Source organism: Lycium barbarum, chromosome 7 (genome assembly GCF_019175385.1).
Source record: "Lycium barbarum isolate Lr01 chromosome 7, ASM1917538v2, whole genome shotgun sequence".
Classification (NCBI taxonomy): Eukaryota; Viridiplantae; Streptophyta; class Magnoliopsida; order Solanales; family Solanaceae; genus Lycium; species Lycium barbarum.
The window spans coordinates 131,749,339-131,764,476 of record NC_083343.1 but is presented as its reverse complement, the minus strand read 5'-3'; the positions used below and the strand labels follow the sequence as shown (position 1 = coordinate 131,764,476).

The 15,138-nt window shown below is 36.9% G+C and overlaps 1 protein-coding gene across 4 annotated transcripts; it reads left to right on the top strand.

Moving 5' to 3' along the window:
* The first annotated feature begins 897 nt into the window (after positions 1–897).
* LOC132604475 (protein GFS12) lies at positions 898–14,645 on the top strand. 4 transcript variants are annotated; one of them, XM_060317996.1, is made up of 17 exons: positions 916–1,166; positions 1,888–1,973; positions 3,725–3,815; positions 3,888–5,836; positions 5,936–6,263; positions 6,753–6,968; positions 7,752–7,824; positions 7,911–8,116; positions 8,211–8,273; positions 8,924–9,132; positions 9,233–9,344; positions 9,846–10,367; positions 11,150–11,442; positions 11,532–11,772; positions 12,213–12,286; positions 13,006–13,141; positions 14,271–14,645. In XM_060317996.1, the coding sequence occupies exons 1-17, from the start codon at positions 1,041–1,043 to the stop codon at positions 14,418–14,420; spliced, it is 4,875 nt and encodes a 1,624-aa protein (XP_060173979.1). In that variant the 5' UTR covers positions 916–1,040; the 3' UTR covers positions 14,421–14,645. The 4 variants fall into 4 exon arrangements, 3 of the variants coding, with proteins under 3 accessions (XP_060173978.1, XP_060173979.1, XP_060173980.1); XM_060317995.1 differs by having other exon boundaries at positions 915–1,166; positions 3,725–5,836; XM_060317997.1 differs by lacking the exon at positions 916–1,166 and having other exon boundaries at positions 3,971–5,836.
* The last annotated feature ends 493 nt before the right edge of the window (positions 14,646–15,138 follow it).

Sequence of the window (15,138 nt, the reverse complement as noted above, 5' to 3'; positions counted from 1 at the left end):
CAGGGAAAAAATCTTGCAGAATAAGGAGGAAGTATGAAATTATATAAAAGCAGTTATACTATGAACAACAAATAGGTATTGGAGTTATTCACGTTTGAAGGGTTTCCTTATATATAACAATTTGATTTACTATAAAACACTTAACCTACCATGTAATGTTTAATAACATTTACATGCTGAGAGTATGTAAATATTATTGTCTACTTATATTTTTTTCCCACAAAAAAAAAAATTTGTATTCATGTAGCCAAAAAAAAAAATCGGTTAAACTGAAATATCGAAGAACCGTTGACCCGGAACCGAACACCGAACCGAAACACCGAATTTGTTATATAAAAAAAACCGAACCGAACCGAAAAATCGAATTAATTCGGTTCGGTCCGATTTTTCGATGTTTATGCCTAGCCCTAGATTAAATGTAATCACTTATCTTAGAGCCTGACCGTTATATGGGCTATCCTCTATCTGGCGCTCTAAACCTTCCCAAATCTTTGGCTTGTGCTATCCGGTGTAAGTCTGGTGAGTCTAGAAGCTGATTATCATACGATCAAACAAGTCATTGATTTGAACGACGTCGACCAATTCAATAGTTGACTGAAGCATTCCACACCCTTACCTCGTGTTGGGTCAAATAGTTTTTATTTCGGTTATATTTTACCAAATTTAAATAATTGACAGTCAAATTAGCTTAATACTAAGTTATTATTACATGTTAAATTATTTCGATGACCCAAATACACTTTACAGTATCAATCTATATAACCCCCTTTAATAATTCCACAAATTGCAAAATTGGTGCCAAAAGATCAATTTTTAGCCAAAAGATCAATTTTTACATGCTAACTAGCACTTATGTCCTCAAGGCCCAAAAGAAACAGCTGGAAAAAAACATAACAACGACATCGTATGATCAAACATAGGGTGTTTTTTTGTCTTTGTTCCTGTTACATAGAGAGCATTAAAAAAAAAAAAAAAAAAAAAAAGAAGCTTTTGATTTGATGAGAAAAGCATATCATAATCTGTAGTGAAAATTGAGAGGAATGGGAAAAGAAATGTGTTTTGAGTGTCTTCAACGACAAATTCAATCAGATTTTTCAGACCAACTCATCTTTAATTATGGTCTTTCCAATTCTTCTCTTCCTTTTGGTTCAACTGCCATTGTTCAGGTACCCTTTACTTAAAAATAGAAAAAAAAAAGGAAAAAGATTGCACCTTTTTGTAATTTTGTGTATCAAGAATAGTTCTGTAGGTGTTATTGATCATGTGTTGTACCCTTTACTTAAAAACACTCAAAAAAAGGATAAAAGATTTCACCTTTGTTTTAATTTTGTGTAGCAAGATGAGTTATGTGAGTATTACTGATCATGTGTTGTACCCTTTACTTAAAAAACACTCAAAAAAGGATAAAAGATTACAGTTCTTTTTGTAATTTGTGTAGTAATAAGAGTTCTTTGGGTGCTACTTATCATGTTTTGTGTACCCTTTACTTAAAAACACCCAAAAAAAAAAGGATAAAAGATTACAGCTTTTTGTAATTTTGTGTAGCAAGAAGAGTTCTCTGGGTGTTAATGATCATGTGTTGTACCCTTTACTTAAAACACTCAAAAAAGGATAAAAGATTACAGTTTTTTTGTAATATGTGCAGTAATAAGAGTTCTTTGGGTGTTACTGATCATGTGTTGAACCCTTTATGGAAAAGAGTAAAGATTACAGCTTATTGTAGTTTTGTGTAGCGAGAGGAGTTCTGTGAGTATTACTGATGATGTGTTGTACCCTTTACGAAAAGAGAGAAGAAAAAAGGAAAAATGATTGCACCTTTTTGTAATTTTGTGTAGCAAGAAGAGTTCTTTGGGTGTTACTAATCCTTTTGGTTGTTGATTTTTGCAGCCTTCAAGTTCAAATGGAGAAGGGTTGCCACTGTTTCAGTTGACTTATCTGCCCCTTAATAAAGATAGTTGCTTGGCCAATTACATGTATGATCTCGTATTTTTTCTTGCATTTCCCACCCCCTTTAAAAAGGAAGAAGGAAACTTACTGTCCATTGAAAGCAATAAAAAGAATCTTAGTGGGCGTTTGGACATAAAAAATGTGAAATGTGAAAAAAGAGTAGTATGCCCTTTCATAAAGAATGTTGCTTCGCAATTACATGTACGATCTTGTTTTTTTTCTTGCATTTGGGCACCCCCCTTTAAACAAAGGAAACTCACTGTCTAATGAATGCCATTAAAAAAAAACTTAGTGGGTGTTTGGACATAAAAAATGTAGTTTTTGGGAAAAAGTTGAAAAATGGTACTATTTGGAAATTGGAGTTGAGTTTGGACGTGAATACAACTTTGAAAAATGTTGAATTTTTGTGAGTGATTTGGGGTGAAAAATGTGAAAACAAGTGAAAATTATCCATGCCCAAACGGGCCCTTAGTGTCTCTGCGCCTTTTCTTGTGTTCCCCTCCCCCTTTTCTTAAAGAAGAAAAATAACTTATTGTCTATGTGAAAGCATTGTGAGTAGCAAGTATGAATTCAGGAGAAAGGTTACAATCGGTTGATGGACCAGACTAATAGTGAATTCTCAATGAAAATAGGATTTATATAGCCGATCCAAACTAGTTTAGTATTGAGGTGTAATGTCCCAAACCTTTCACCCTTGAAAAGAAAAACCTGTTGTCTATGTGAAAGCATTACCACTTCCTAGCTCGGATGCAGGAAGAGGGTAACTATTTGTTGATAGCTAGTGCAAAGTTAGTCTATATGTGATGGACCTTTTGGCTTTTGTCAATGAGTTAAAAAAAAAAAAAAAAAAAAAAAGAGAAGAAGGAGAAGAAATAGCTAACTCCAACTAGAATTGACAGTGATGGTTATTGATCATTTGAAGAGGTCGATTAGATGTCTTCACAGAATCTTTCTGGGAATGAGTAAGAAGTTGATATTGGTTTTACCAATTATCTTTTGAGGACTCATTCGTTTGTGAGAGGGGAGTGCAGTAGCATATTGTACGAGAATATCTTTCCTGTGCTTGTTTGCTACCTTCTATATGTGTGTGGCACTCTTTTGGTACATTTACCTAATGAATAATATTGTGTTGATTGATTGTTGTGTGTGTGTGTGGGGGGGGGGGGGGGGGGATAGTTTCAGTGCTTTAACACAGATATTGTTACTTTTCTTTGCCTTCCGTTTCTAATTTTCTTCTTGTCATGGTGTTCTTGTACATCAAAAGATATTCTATAGATATACTCCATCCATTAATTTATATGTCAGTATTTACTGGACACGACGTTTAAGATATTAATTTGGTCTATGCATTATATATGATAGTGGATATAATATTAACCTATTGGCTATTTATTGAAAATTTTAGAGAAAATATCACATCGAAGTTTAAAATTTGAATATTTGTGAATTTGAATTCTTGAATTTGTAGAGAAATAGAATGACATCTAACATTTTGAACATCCCAAAATAGAAAGTGCCATATAAATTGGAGAGGACGGAGTATCGTTTTTTTGGTTCGACATGTCATTTAGCCATTTGAGTAGTTGGAATAGTATGTAACTCCACTTCCCAAAGTGAAAGCAAAGAAGAATCCAAAAGAAAACTTGTTACATACTCACATTTGATAAGTAGTAGACTGATTTTTATGTACATAGTTGTTCCCACTTCCCAGTATAATCCTATGGTACTATACTTATAAACATAGAAGGTTATACAGCTAAGGCCCCCTTCTGTGCAGTAACCAGTATCTTTTAGAAGATCTTGAAGCCACAACGAATAGTGGCAGTGGGCATGCAGTTCCGGTGGCGATTGATCAGGTTCAAGCTGAGGTCAGTGTTGAACTTTCCAGTGATAAAACTTCTTCATTAGCAACTAGATCATCTGAATGTGAAAATTTGCAGAATGGTGGAAGACACAAATCCCTATATGGATTAGGGTGTCAAAATGTGACCTGTAACATTTCTGGTACATTTTCTTGCTTTAGGACACTGACTGCCCTGGCTCCAGTTGCTCGGATTGGGATTTCTTCATCTTCATTAGTTGAAGGCATTGTATCAGAGTTCTTAGCTGGATCTCTTGAAGATCATATTTTACATTCCCTAACTCTCATGATAGAAGGTAAAGGATCAGGACGAGAGAGTGTGAACTTTCTTAGTTTAGTGGGGATTCCTTCATTTGTCGAAGAACAATTTCCTGGCTGCATAAGGCATCCAAACATTTCTCCAACTTTGGGAATGCTAAAAAATTCCGGTCAACTCAATTTGTTGCTTCCAAAAATGCCACATACCTTGGAAAACATTCTTCACTTTAGCCCTGGTGCCTTAAAGTCTGACTGGCATATCCGGTATTTACTCTTCCAGCTACTATCAGGGTTGGCGTACATGCATGGTTTAGGTGTTTCCCATGGTAATATCTGTCCATCCAGTATATCATTGGTTGATTCCTTATGGTGCTGGCTTCCCATTTCTTATAAGTTCCTCCAAAGCTCTGATTCGATTTCCAAAATAGAGGGTAGTCATGATTCAGGAGTTAGTTGCTGTTTTGACGGGTGCTCTTTACAAGGCCTTTTTGCTGACCTAAAGCTTTCCCAATCTACAGATTGGCATTCTATCTTTAAACGTTGGTGGAGGGGTGAAATAAGTAACTTTGAATATCTTTTAATCTTAAACCAATTAGCAGGGAGAAGGTGGGGTGATAATACCTTTTATATTGTAATGCCATGGGTTATAGATTTTAGCGTGAAACCTGATGAGAATAATAACACTGGATGGAGAGATTTAACTAAGAGCAAATGGCGGCTGGCGAAGGGTGATGAGCAATTGGACTTCACATATTCGACATCTGAAATACCTCATCACGTATCAGATGAGTGCCTCTCTGAGCTGGCTGTCTGCAGTTATAAGGCAAGGAGGTTGCCTTTGACTGTTCTGAGGATGGCTGTTCGTTCAGTTTATGAACCAAATGAATATCCTTCTACCATGCAAAGACTATATCAATGGACCCCAGATGAGTGCATTCCAGAATTTTATTGTGATCCGCGGATATTTTATTCTATGCATTCTGGGATGTCTGATTTGGCTGTGCCTTCATGGGCTGGCACCCCTGAGGAGTTCGTCAAGTTGCATAGAGATGCTTTAGAAAGCGATAGGGTTTCACAACAACTACATAATTGGATTGATATCACTTTCGGTTACAAATTGTTTGGTGATGCTGCTGTTGCTGCCAAAAATGTTATGTTGCCTTCATCCGCTCCTACAAATCTGAAGTCAGTGGGACGCCGACAACTTTTTACTAAACCACATCCTCCTCGGCGGCTTGCCACCTTGGGAATTTATGACAAGACCAGTGAAGCAGAAATACAGCTCCCAACAAGTGATGTGACTGAGCAAACTCTGGCTTTTGAAACTTCATTTTTGCATGAATTGGAAGAAGCAGCTACGTTTTCTGAGCATGCACCTCACTTGGATCCTATCTACCACTTGGATGTTCATGAAGAGAATATTAGCCCCAGAAAAACTGGCTCTAGCACCAATACTGCCATCCCATCTGTTATTGATGTGAATTACCTTCTCAAGAATATTGAAGCGGGTGATGATGTATCTGCGGGATATCAAGCACTGTTGCTTTGGAAGCAGAAATGTTCCTGTTCGCATGTTTATTCTGAAGATGTTGCTAATGATATATTTGCAGTTGGCTGCATCTTAGCAGAACTCCAATTGAGAAGGCCACTTTTTGATCCAACCTCTTTAGCTGTGTACTTAGAGAGCGGTGTCTTACCTGCATTAGTACAACAGCTTCCCCCTGACACTCAAGTTGTTATTGAATCCTGCATCCAAAAGGATTGGAGGAGGTATAGTTCTTTCATCACTTTTTCCATCTTTAAAAGCTTGCGTTGATATTATTTCCTAGTCTCCTTACAGAACTAACTGTTCTTTCTTCCTTCAATTAGGAGGCCCACTGCCAAATGTCTTTTGGACTCTCCTTATTTTCTAGCAACAATCAAGTCATCCTATTTGTTTCTTGCCCCCCTTCAGCTTATAGCAAAAGATGAATCACGACTTCATTATGCTGCGGCTTTTGCTCGACGGGGAGCCTTGAAAGCAATGGGAACGTTTGCTGCCGAAATGTGTGCTCCTAACTGTTTGAAATTAGTCTTGAATCCTTTATCAGATTCTGAAGCTGAATGGGGTTGTATAGTACTGACAGAATTTTTGAGGTATCTAAAGCCAGAAGCTGTAAAGAAGCTAGTCATACCTGCTATCCAGAAGATTCTTCAGGTTAGCTTTGGAACTGTCTAAGAGCCTGTTTAGCCATGCTTTTAAAATCAGCTTATTTTGAAAAATGCTTTTGCTAAAAGTGCTATTCTTTAGTTACCAGTTTCCCAAAAAAAGAAAAAAAAAAAAAGAAAGTGCTATTAAAAACAGTACTTTAGGTGAGAAGCTGTTTGTGTTTGCCTAATCAATTTGAAAACCACTTTTGAGCAGCAATTAGTGTTTGGCCAAGCTTTTAAAAGTGCTTCTAAGTGTATTTTCTCAAAAGTGCTTTTCAAAAAAGTACTTGTGGGGAGAAGCTACTTTTTTCAGCTTCTGCTTTACTCAAAAGCACTTTTTCTTCTCCTAAAAGCTCGGCTGAACACCTCAACTTTGAGAAAAAAACACCCTTTTTGAGGAAAAAACACTTTTGGCCTTGGAGTAGCTTGGCCAAACAGGCTATTAATATGTGATGCTTTTGCTTCTAAAACCTACTGAAAGTTTGTTTTCTATCAGGCGAATGGTCCTTCACATTTGAAGGTTTCTCTTCTCCAAGGTTCCTTTGTGCTGGATATATGGAACAGGATTGGTAAACAAGCATATGTGGAGACAATACATCCATTTGTGGTATCAAACTTACATGGTACTCCTTGCAAGAATTCTGTTGCTGCTGCTTCTGTCCTGTTGATTGGCTCTAGTGAGGAACTTGGTATTCCAATTACTGTTCATCAGGTTGTAGCCAACCACTGTTCCCCTCCCCATCTCCGCTACTCTTTGATAGGTGGAAGTAAGAAAATGACAAAAATGGCCCCTTATTTTTGGTGTTAGGTTCACAAAAATACCTTGAGTATCACCTGAGCAGTTTTGGTCCTTTAAGTTTGCCAAAAGTGAGCACTTTTGGTCTCCATTACATATTTATCAGATTTTAAGTAGCATAATAAAAAAGGCTTCCTCGTCATTAATATCTTTGCTCGCGGCAATTGTGATCTATCGGGAGAACCAATGACTAGTTAAATTTAAACGAGATTATAAAAAAGAAAATATTGAACGGGAACTCCCATTTGGAAGTACAATTTTTGTAGTTTATGTTATTTTTGTACCTTTCAAGAGTCTGTGCAGCTTTTTGAAGTGCAATTTTTGTTATTATTGCGTCAGGTGTAGTTTTTCATGTTGTGGTTTTTGACGGAAATTTCTAGTGTTTCTGGTAGATCTTTTTTTTTTTCACAGCTCCGGTTAATTTAATAATCATATTTTGGTAAATATTTGACAGAGACCAAAAAGTGCCCACTTTTGACAAAGTTACAATAACAACATACCCAGTGTAATCCCACAAGTGGGGTCTGGCAAAGTTAAAGGACTTAAAATGCTGAAATGATACTTAAAGGACTATTTTGGACCTTCTATCAAAGATAAGAGACTATTTGTCATTTTCTCGGTGGAAGTATTTACACTTTTTGCGAATTTGTTGAAAGTTTATTCTCATGTTGTATGACTAACGTTTTGGTTTCTCACCAGACAATTTTACCTCTCCTTCACTGCTTTGGCAAGGGTCTCAGTGATGATGGAATTGATGTCTTAGTTAGAATTGGTATTCATAAAGTGCACACCTTCGTTCTGTTTTACAAATATCCTTCTGATTCGCAACCTAACTAGGTGCTTATTATCATCTTTCAGGTAGTCTTTTTGGAGAAAATTTCATAGTCAAACAGATTCTACCATTACTAAGAATTGTCATTCTTTCGTGCATTGACAATTCATTCGCAAATAAGAATGAAACTGCGCAGAGTTGGAGTGCTTTAGCCCTAATTGACTGTCTAATGACTTTAGATGGTCTCACTGCCTCCTTGACCAGGGAGGTTCTTGTTAAGGAGCTTGTTGAAGTATGTAATTCGATATTTACTTTCAATTTGTTTAAATGTCATTGGATTTTTTAGCTTACCTTCCGATTAGTAATGTGTTGAAATGCTTGTGTAGGATGGCAAATTCTTATATCTTCAGGTTCTCATGCAGACCAACTTGGGAATTCAGGTGGTTGAGGTATTTCAACTTCTCTCTCAATTTTTCTCTTGCGCTCTATTTTTTTCCTAAGCTCTGCAGTCTGCTGTAAACTTCACTTCTAAAACTAGTGAGCTACATTTGATGAAAAAAATATACAGAGGATACATTCCAGAGTTTTATAACCAAAATTATAAAACTCACTCCCTATGATTATGTCTGCACTCAAACATTTCCATATGATCATCACTTTTGGGCGAGGTAATACAACAGTTGTGCTTTTGCTAGCATAACAAAATACTCATTTCCCTGGATCTTTGAGGACAGTGCATGTTCAGCTCAAGCTACTAGAAGATGTTGTTTATTGATTTTTTAATTTACGTAGCTGCCATGATTTAGTATCAAACCTCCTACTTTAAAAATTAATAGTATTGAATTTTCTTAGTATTATTTTTCTGAGTGAAGTGATAATTTGATAGTCTCTGGGTTTTATTGGCAATAAGGGAGCATCATTCCTAAAGTTACAGAAACCTCCCTTGTTTATGGTCTATGTTTTTTGCGGTTATAGAGAACTACGGAGGTTTTTTCTTCTTTTCTTAGAAATATCTGGAGGTTCTAGTGAAAGTTCCAAATTCTGTTGCTTTATTTATGCTTGTTATCTGTGTAGATGATGAAATTCTTTTGCATGCAAGGGTGCAGTGAGAAATCTGCTAGCTCTTTGTCAGCAAATTGGATCAGATTTAACGGTGTTGCACGTCCTTCCAAAACTCAAGCAACTTCTTGATGAGCTTGCATTCTCCCAGGAGAAAGCAGGTCATTCTAACATCCAGGGAGGAAGCCTTCGAGGTCCCCATACCGAGGGGGAAGAGGAGAATAAAATTACAAGCCGTTCGGACCTTGTGTGGGTTTTTTGTGCCTTTTTTTTTTTTTTTTGGGGATAGGAATAACATTCTCTCGTCTTATTATTTTTCTTATCATGTAATAAGCTTTAATCTGTGCAGGATGCTTTTATATCCATCATTTGCATCTCTTCTTGGTATAGAGAAGCTTCGCCAGTGTTGTGCCACGTGGTTGCTACTGGAGCAGTTACTTCTGCGCCGTTATAACTGGAAGGTGTGTTTCCTAATACTTCCGGGAATAGGATTCTTAGGTTGGAGAGATACAAATTCTATATGCTACACGTTAACATGCCAAGTTGGTAATAACTGCCTCAAATGGTTATCAAAATCAAGATGGAATACTAGAAAAGACTCTTAGAGTGCTGTTTTGCATTAAAAATATACTCCGTACGTTTCAATTTGTTTGTCTTAGTTTGACTCGGCATGGAATTTAAGAAAATAAAGAAGACTTTTGAATCTTGTGGTCTTGAACTAAAGAGGTGTGTAATGTACAAAATTTCCTTTGAATCTTGTGGTCTTAAATATGCCATGCAAGGTGTTGGATGTAAAGAGTTACTAAATTAGGAAAGAGGCATTCTTTTCGAAACAGACTAGAAAGGTAAGTAAGAAAAACAAATTGAAACAGAGGGAGTATTACTTATAAAAATAAATCACTATATTTTTCATCGCATACCCTTCTCCTTTGTGTGTCAATTTCTGAAATGTCATGATTCAGTGGGAATCCGCAGGGGAACCTTCTCGAAGTGGTTCATCTAGTATGTATGCTAGAAAGACGACTCGTGGTGAGAGCTTAACATCCGAATCTACTCCAGCTAAGATGTTGCTCAATGGGTTAGGGTGGTCAACGCCTCAATCACATGGAAAAAGAGGTGCCAAACCGCCTACGATAAACAGAAATCTGTCTAGACAAAATCAGGATTCTGCTGATAGGAATGCAACAACCTCAGATTTTAGCAAGATTGAGCCCTGGTATTGGTTCCCCAGTCCAGCTGCTAATTGGAGTGGCCCTGATTTTATTGGCCGTCCTGGTGGTTCAAAGGATGAACTTCCATGGAAAATCAAAGCATCTGTTCTGCACTCTGTTCGAGCACATCAAGGGGTGGTAAGGTCTATAGCAGTTTGCCAAGATGAATGCAATGTTTTCACTGCTGGAGTTGCTCCAGGATTCAAAGGAACTGTTCAAAAGTGGGAGTTATCAAGAATTGATTCTATATCTGGTTATTATGGCCATGAGGAGGTGTGCCGAATCTATTTCTCTTTATGAAAAAGGAAGTTCTTGTTATATTTTCTCGCTATAATAGGATTATAAGTTTATAACAAGTTAAAGTTATGGCACTAAACAGACAGCAATTGTTTTGTGTTTCCTTTTCTATCTGTCTGCCCCTCATTTCCCAACTTACGTGATGCACTTTCTGCGATGAAATGTGACCAGGTGTTCAACAAACTTCTTTGAAAAATATCGAAAATGATATTTACAGGTTCGAAGAATTCAAGTTCTAATGATCATGTGGTGTTTTCTCTTTCATACCAACTTTCCATAAATGCTTTTGTTTTTTGCTTTATTTGCTGGACAGATGAATGTTATTTTACCTGGCAAACCTTTTATTGAAGAATGATGGATTTCTCCCATTGTCCTATTCCGCTTCTATGATTTTCTTTCCTTATTTAATGCTGGTTTGTTAAGAGGAATTAACTGTTCTGGGCAATGTCTTTTCATGAGCATAAGGTGAGCCACTTTATGGTTTGATACGAAATTTGTTTTCGTGGCAGAGCTGATATAATTTCTTATCAGCTTTCATGCATTTAAGCAAGTTAATAATCTGTACAATGTTCTTGTTTGTCCATGGGTTTCAGTTGGTTGATTGATCGTTCTTGATACTTCATAAGTTTTTTTAAGCTATGTCACATTATTGAACCTAGATTCCTCCCCACAATTGGAGTTTGTTACATTATTCTATTTTTCAGATTCATTGTCCTGTTTTGCTAAGTTCTATGCACTTATTTGTCTTTCCTTTACAGGTTGTAAATGACATTTCTCTTTTGGCATCAAGTGGAAGGGTGGCTTCCTGTGATGGGACAGTACATGTTTGGAATGGCCAATCAGGGAAGCTGATATCCGTGTTTTCAGAGTTGCCTACAAACTCTGTGAATCATACAAGCTCCTTACCAAAAGCTTCAAAGTTGAACGTGGAACAAGCTAATATGCTACATTTCAATCCATTGTCAGGTGGAGATGGTAATCTTTACACTAGTATGTATTACTCAGAATATCTGGACAATCTTATTGTCGGTACTGGAAATGGCTCTCTCAGGTCGGTGCTTTCTGGAGTTGTATTGGATTTAAATTGATATTGATACATTCTCTTACATGGTTTATTTGGTCTCCTACTTTCGTATCCAGATTCATTGATGTCAGACAAGGTCAAAAACTTCATTTATGGAGGTGTGAAGCTACAGAGTCCAATTTCCCTTCTCTAATTTCATCCATATGTTCATGTGCTTCGACTAAGCAGCAATATGGAAATCCTCAATATCCATCTTGGGTTGCTGTTGGGCAAATTTCTGGCCATTGCAGGTTATTTGATGTGAGGAGTGGCAAAATTATTTCCTCATGGCAAGCTCATGATGGTTTTGTTACAAAGGTAGAGTTGGATTTTGCTTCCAGTAAATGGAAATAATAGCCTGTTTGGCCAAGCTTCTCCAGGCAAAAAGTTCAAAAGAAGTGTTTTGTTTTAAAAAAAGTGTTGAGGTGTTTGGCCAAGCTTTTAGGAGAAGAAAAAGTGTTTGTGAGTAGAAGCAAAAGATGTTTCTGAGAAGCGGAAAAAGTAGTTTCTCCCGAAAAGTATCTTTTTGAAAAGCACTTTTGAGAAAATACACTTAGGAGCACTTTTTAAAAGCTTGCCAAACGCTAATTGCTGCTCAAAAGTGCTTTTCAAATGGATTAGCCAAACACAAACTATTTCTCACCAAAAGTACTTTCGAGAAAAACACTTTTCAAAATAAGCTGATTTAGAAGCTTAGCCAAACAGGCTATAAAGGGTAACTACTTACTATAGTGTTTTTGCTTGCTTTCTGCCTGCAGATAGCCACACCAGAAGAGCATTTGCTGGTTTCGAGCTCTCTTGACCGCACCTTAAGGATTTGGGACTTGAGAAGGTTATTTTGATGTTAAAATTAAGTCTTACGCTTAGCAATATGAAGAAACTAAGGTCCCCCAAAAATGGGGCATAGTAAGATTAGTGCCATCCTGGCTTGGCCTAGATATCTATGACTTCATTCTTTGATATATATGGTTTTTTAGTCAGCTTGGAAATTGCTGCATAGCTTAAAGTCATAGAGCCGTAACTCATTTCCAGTAAAAAATTATTGTGCTCTGCTCTTGATAGCGTACTCAAGCCATATGATAATATGATCTGTTTTCCAATTCCGATACGTTTTTTGTCTTAAGTTATCATTGGGAAAGTGTCATGCTTGAGATAGCCAAACATATATATTCTCCATCCGTCACAAAGCCAACCATGCATGATAATAAGTTAATTGTCTTTGGTAGATTCAGTATATAAGTGCAGATCCGTGATAAATGTATTGTGTGTTTCTATCAAGTGTTTAAAGTTTAAGAATCTCAACTATAAAGGATTCTTTTCTTTCTGCCTGTTAGAAACAAATTTGATTGCGCAATCCGGCATTTTTGTTCTTTGTATTCTGGAAACTGTCCCCCCGATAGTTTTGATTTCTGCTTATCTTTCTGAAGGAACCACATATGCTTAGTTTATTAGATTCATGTCATGTTTACTCAATTCCATTGCTGAGCTTTTTATTGTTTCATGTTTTTAATTTTTTTGCTTTTTCTATTTTACTTTATTTTTATATCACAGAAATTGGAAATCGAAACCCTTGGCTTCCAGAGGTCACACTGATGGTGTTTCTGATTTCTCCATTTGGGGACAAAATGTGATTTCAATTTCTCGCAGTAAAATTGGGCTTTCTTCTTTGGCCAGCTCTTCGGATGAAGTATGTACCTTGCTGTATCTTCTTTACGTTTTAGACACTTCTTTTCTCCTTCCACAGAATTTTGAATATTCTGCTTGCTTGCACAGAAAATAGTATCTCAAGATATCTAAGCTAGCTAGATATATGCCTTGGTAAATACTGGTAAGATAGATCTGGTACGTGAAATGCAATTTACAAATGTTAATAATCAAAAGGGAAAACTTCAGATGGTGATGTTATATCGAGTTTTAGCTGCTTTTACTATGTGCAAAATGGTAAATTCTACTGGCGTATAATTAAATCGAGTAATTGGATCATCTAGTTTGTTTCTTAGGCTACTTCTATCTAGTAGTACTATTGAAAAATATATAGGGTGAGAGTCTTGATACTTGAAATTGGAGAGGTTCTCTTTTCAGAATGAACAACTGAGGTAGATATGTATAGGTAATGATACCTTACTTATCCGAAAGAAGAAAAGGGAACTCTTATCATATGACCTTAAGATAATGAGAGATTGCCAATTCAATGTATCAATAAGTTTATGTTTTCCAGCTTATAAAAGTAAATATGAATGCATTTTCTCATTATGTAGCAGTGAATACCCTTCCCTGTAATGGAGCCTGGTAAAGTCAAACCTCTCTATAACATCATCATTGGCCCTGATATGTTTTGGCCTATAGCGAAATGTTGTTATAGAGATCACATAATATAACATAACATGAAAGATTGGTTACACCTAAAACATGGTTGTTATAGTGAAATGTTGTTATAGAGGATGGTTGTTCTAGAGAGGTCTGACTGTTTAAATTGGGAAGAGGTTAGAGGAGCGGTCATCACTCCTAGAGTTTCTAACCGTAGCATAACTGGAGTTGGGCGAGAAGTCCACGCGGGATTTTGCCATACGAAAAATTGTTGTTGTGCATAATAAATGAATCACGTGGTGGCTTATTTTATGTAATCCCCTTCTTTTACCAGAAAAATGTTAGGAATTTCTAGGTATTATACCGGTCGTAATTTGGTGTAGATCAAATAAATGCTGTGGTACTCATTTTCTGAGTTTGCTCCTTGCCTCTGTAAATACAATGCTTGAATCACTACTTGCTTTATTGCTCGTAGTTTGCTTCTTACTGGCTTTAATGAAATATGGCAGGACGCCCAGCAATTTGTTACGCCTCAGTATCTCTACACGGGTGATCGTGAATCAAAGAACGCGTCTGTTTTATCAAGTATAAATGTTTTACCTTTCTCACGGCTTTTTGTGGTTGGAACAGAAGACGGTCATTTGAAGATCTGTTGCTAGGTTTGAGCCGAAGCCAAATTTGTACTATGCATAGTTCATGTTATAGGTATCTCAAATGGCTTAAGGTACAGGCCATTGCTGTCATGGAAAATCACATTGTTTTTAATGTTCCGAAGTACCTTGAACTATTTGTTATCTAACAATATTCTCTTTTGAACTGTTCAATTAGTACTTTTTGCCTTCCAACTTTCTTAATATTCAAAAGATGTTCGTACGATTCTTGTGGATTTTGGGGGTGTTTGAATTCAGCCTCTCGTTAGGTTACACTGAAAGTTTCTCCACCTTCTTAAGCCGCTCTATCATACCCTTAGAAAGTGACAATGGATGACTTTGATTTTTCGTTTCCACCGGAAGGGCGGACCCCCTTTGAATCTGAAGCGAAGCGGGCGTGTTGGTCTCGATTTCCTTTCCATGCCCTTCGTCAACGGACTACTCACCTGGGCCTAGTTGGCAAAGCCATTTCCTAGTCATCGGGTGGAGCGCACCTTTGGTAATTCAATAAGGCGAGTTGTGTTTGACAGTGACTTCTTTCGTTTGGTAGGGCGACGAAGGGTTACTTCAATCTAAGAGACAACCAGAAACTCTAGAGGATCACCTTCACTAGTTAATTCCTTTAAAGTTGGTTGTTATCGAGTGGAAATTCTGAATGCAATTACTTTCCTATTTTTTCTTTATGGTTTTATGTTTTTCTGCTCCAAAGTTTCTTTAGTTTCCCTTA